Raw genomic sequence first — 2077 nt, 5'->3', positions numbered from 1 at the left:
AGGTCTTCTTCCACCCTGGAGGGAAAGTCTGTGTTGCCTGCCACCACCACTTCAATTCTGTCGTGGCCTCTGTGCTGTCAGGAACAAGCTCGGGACTGGGGGAAGACTGTCTACACTGACAGGACTAGGCCTGTCGCACACCTGGGTTTAACTTCATCTGAGGGTCACACTTTAGCACCCTGTCTGTTTAATCTACAGTGTAAAATGCCCCCAGGTTCCAAGAAATGGAGGAAAGGTGGCCTTGGTTGGAGGTCGTTTTGCCCACCATACACTTTAAATGCTTGTATCAGGAAATGAAAAGAATGAAATAAATTCCTAGTTCAAGAGTCAAGAAAAGCACATGATTATTGAGATGGCTCAGTAGCTAAAAATGCTGCCAGGCCTGGAACTCACATCATGAAAAGATATAACCAATTCTTTTTTTTTGTTGTTTTTTTTTTTGTTTTTTTTTTTTTTTTTTTTTTTTCGAGACAGGGTTTCTCTGTGGCTTTGGAGCCTGTCCTGGACTAGCTCTGTAGACCAGGCTGGTCTCGAACTCACAGAGATCCGCCTGTCTCTGCCTCCCGAGTGCTGGGATTAAAGGCGTGAGCCACCACCACCCGGCGATATAACCAATTCTTGCAAGCTATACTCTGATTGCCACTTGCACAACCTGTCCTGCCCCCTCTCAATAAACAAAGAATGGGATGTAATGAAAATCAAGATAGATACAACCAAGTAATAAAGATTGCCCGTGACTGAACCCAGAAATCACACAAGAGAACAAAGTAACAAAACCAAGCTAATAAATCTTTTGGAAAAAAATTACAAACCAATAAAGTGGAAAAATTTGTTTAGCAAGAACTGAATCTAACAAGTGACTTTGTTTTTATTTCTGTAGTATTAGGATCAAGTTCAGGCCTTCTGCATGCTGGGCAAGTGGCCTGTTAGTGAGCTCCACACTAAATCCCTTCAGCAAGCAATCTGTATTTTCACTCACGTGGTGCCCTGTGTGCCCTGCACCTCCTGATACCACCCACTAGGGAGGACAATACTCCTCTTGGGCCATTCCCTCCCCAAATGGGAACCTTGGCTCTGATCTAGTGAAAATATCAGAAAAATCTAAACGGAGCACTTGAAATAGGTGAAATTCATGATGACTGTGTGAATCCATGGTCTTGGGTGAGAGAGCTCTGAGACATTTTGGGTAATTGATGGCATTTGAATAGGGTGCTCTTAGTGTGTGAGCAGCCTTTGTTCTGGGCCCTGCTGGAGTTAAAGGAAGATACCCTTTCTATAAGAATTGCTCATGAAGGTTTAGGATTGGGGCAGGATTCTCACTCTCAGATCATTCAGGAAAAAAAATAAGATAAAAATTATAAAATAAATGGAGAGATGTGTAAGACACTGATGAATCTGAAAGAGTTTTTCTTTTTTATCTACTTTTTCTATTAAGACAACTTTTCTATATATTTGAAATATTTTCAAAAGCTATTCACAAAGTCAAGTTTTTTATAGGCTATTTAGAAGTGACAATATAAGAAGAGATAAGATATTTATAAGGTGTGGGGGAGGGACAAAGAGGAGGGACACGTCCTCTGATGCAATCAAGGACTTTAATGCAGGCAGCCCCTCCCTTCCCTGGCTGTGTCAGGAGCTGCCGTGACTCTTGTTGGCACAGGGATGGCTCAGACCTCTTCCCTCCTGTGGTGGAGTTTCTGAATCAGTCTTCATGAATCCTGTCCACTGCCTTCTTCATCCTCATGCAAACCCTCCAGCAGCTGCACAGCGCAGAGCCCGTGTGATACCGCCACTAGAACCCTCAGGGTCTCCCGATGAGGCACGGCCGGAAGGCCCAGTGTTCCTGGCAGTAGCGGTTTAGATTTTTTTTAGGGTATCCTGTTTGTATGTTGTATGCAGTCAGCTCTGAAAGAAGGAAAGCATGCTGGTGGGTGAAGAGCCTTGAACTGACCCAGATGGGTTGCTGGGTCTGCATCCCTCTGGGGCGGACTGCTGTGACTGTATCCCTCTAGGGCAGGCTGCTGGGACTGTATCCCACTGGGATGGGTTGGCTGTATCCCTCTGGGACGGACTGCTG

At 44.9% G+C, this 2077-nt stretch overlaps 1 protein-coding gene across 1 annotated transcript in view; it reads right to left on the bottom strand.

Annotated features, from left to right (window-relative positions):
- Positions 1 to 1741: 1741 nt before the first annotated feature.
- The window catches only part of Tex48 (testis expressed 48), a 5813-nt gene continuing 5477 nt past the window's right edge, over positions 1742 to 2077 (bottom strand). The window contains exon 4 of the mRNA XM_026781993.1: positions 1742 to 1905. Within this exon, the coding sequence (XP_026637794.1) occupies positions 1802 to 1905 (104 nt within the window). The 3' untranslated portion in view covers positions 1742 to 1801. The remainder of the gene's footprint in view (positions 1906 to 2077) is intronic.

This window comes from Microtus ochrogaster, chromosome 10 (assembly GCF_000317375.1).
Source record: "Microtus ochrogaster isolate Prairie Vole_2 chromosome 10, MicOch1.0, whole genome shotgun sequence".
Lineage (NCBI taxonomy): Eukaryota > Metazoa > Chordata > Mammalia > Rodentia > Cricetidae > Microtus > Microtus ochrogaster.
The sequence above is the reverse complement of the archived record's forward strand: the minus strand, read 5'-3'. Positions and strand labels throughout refer to the sequence as shown.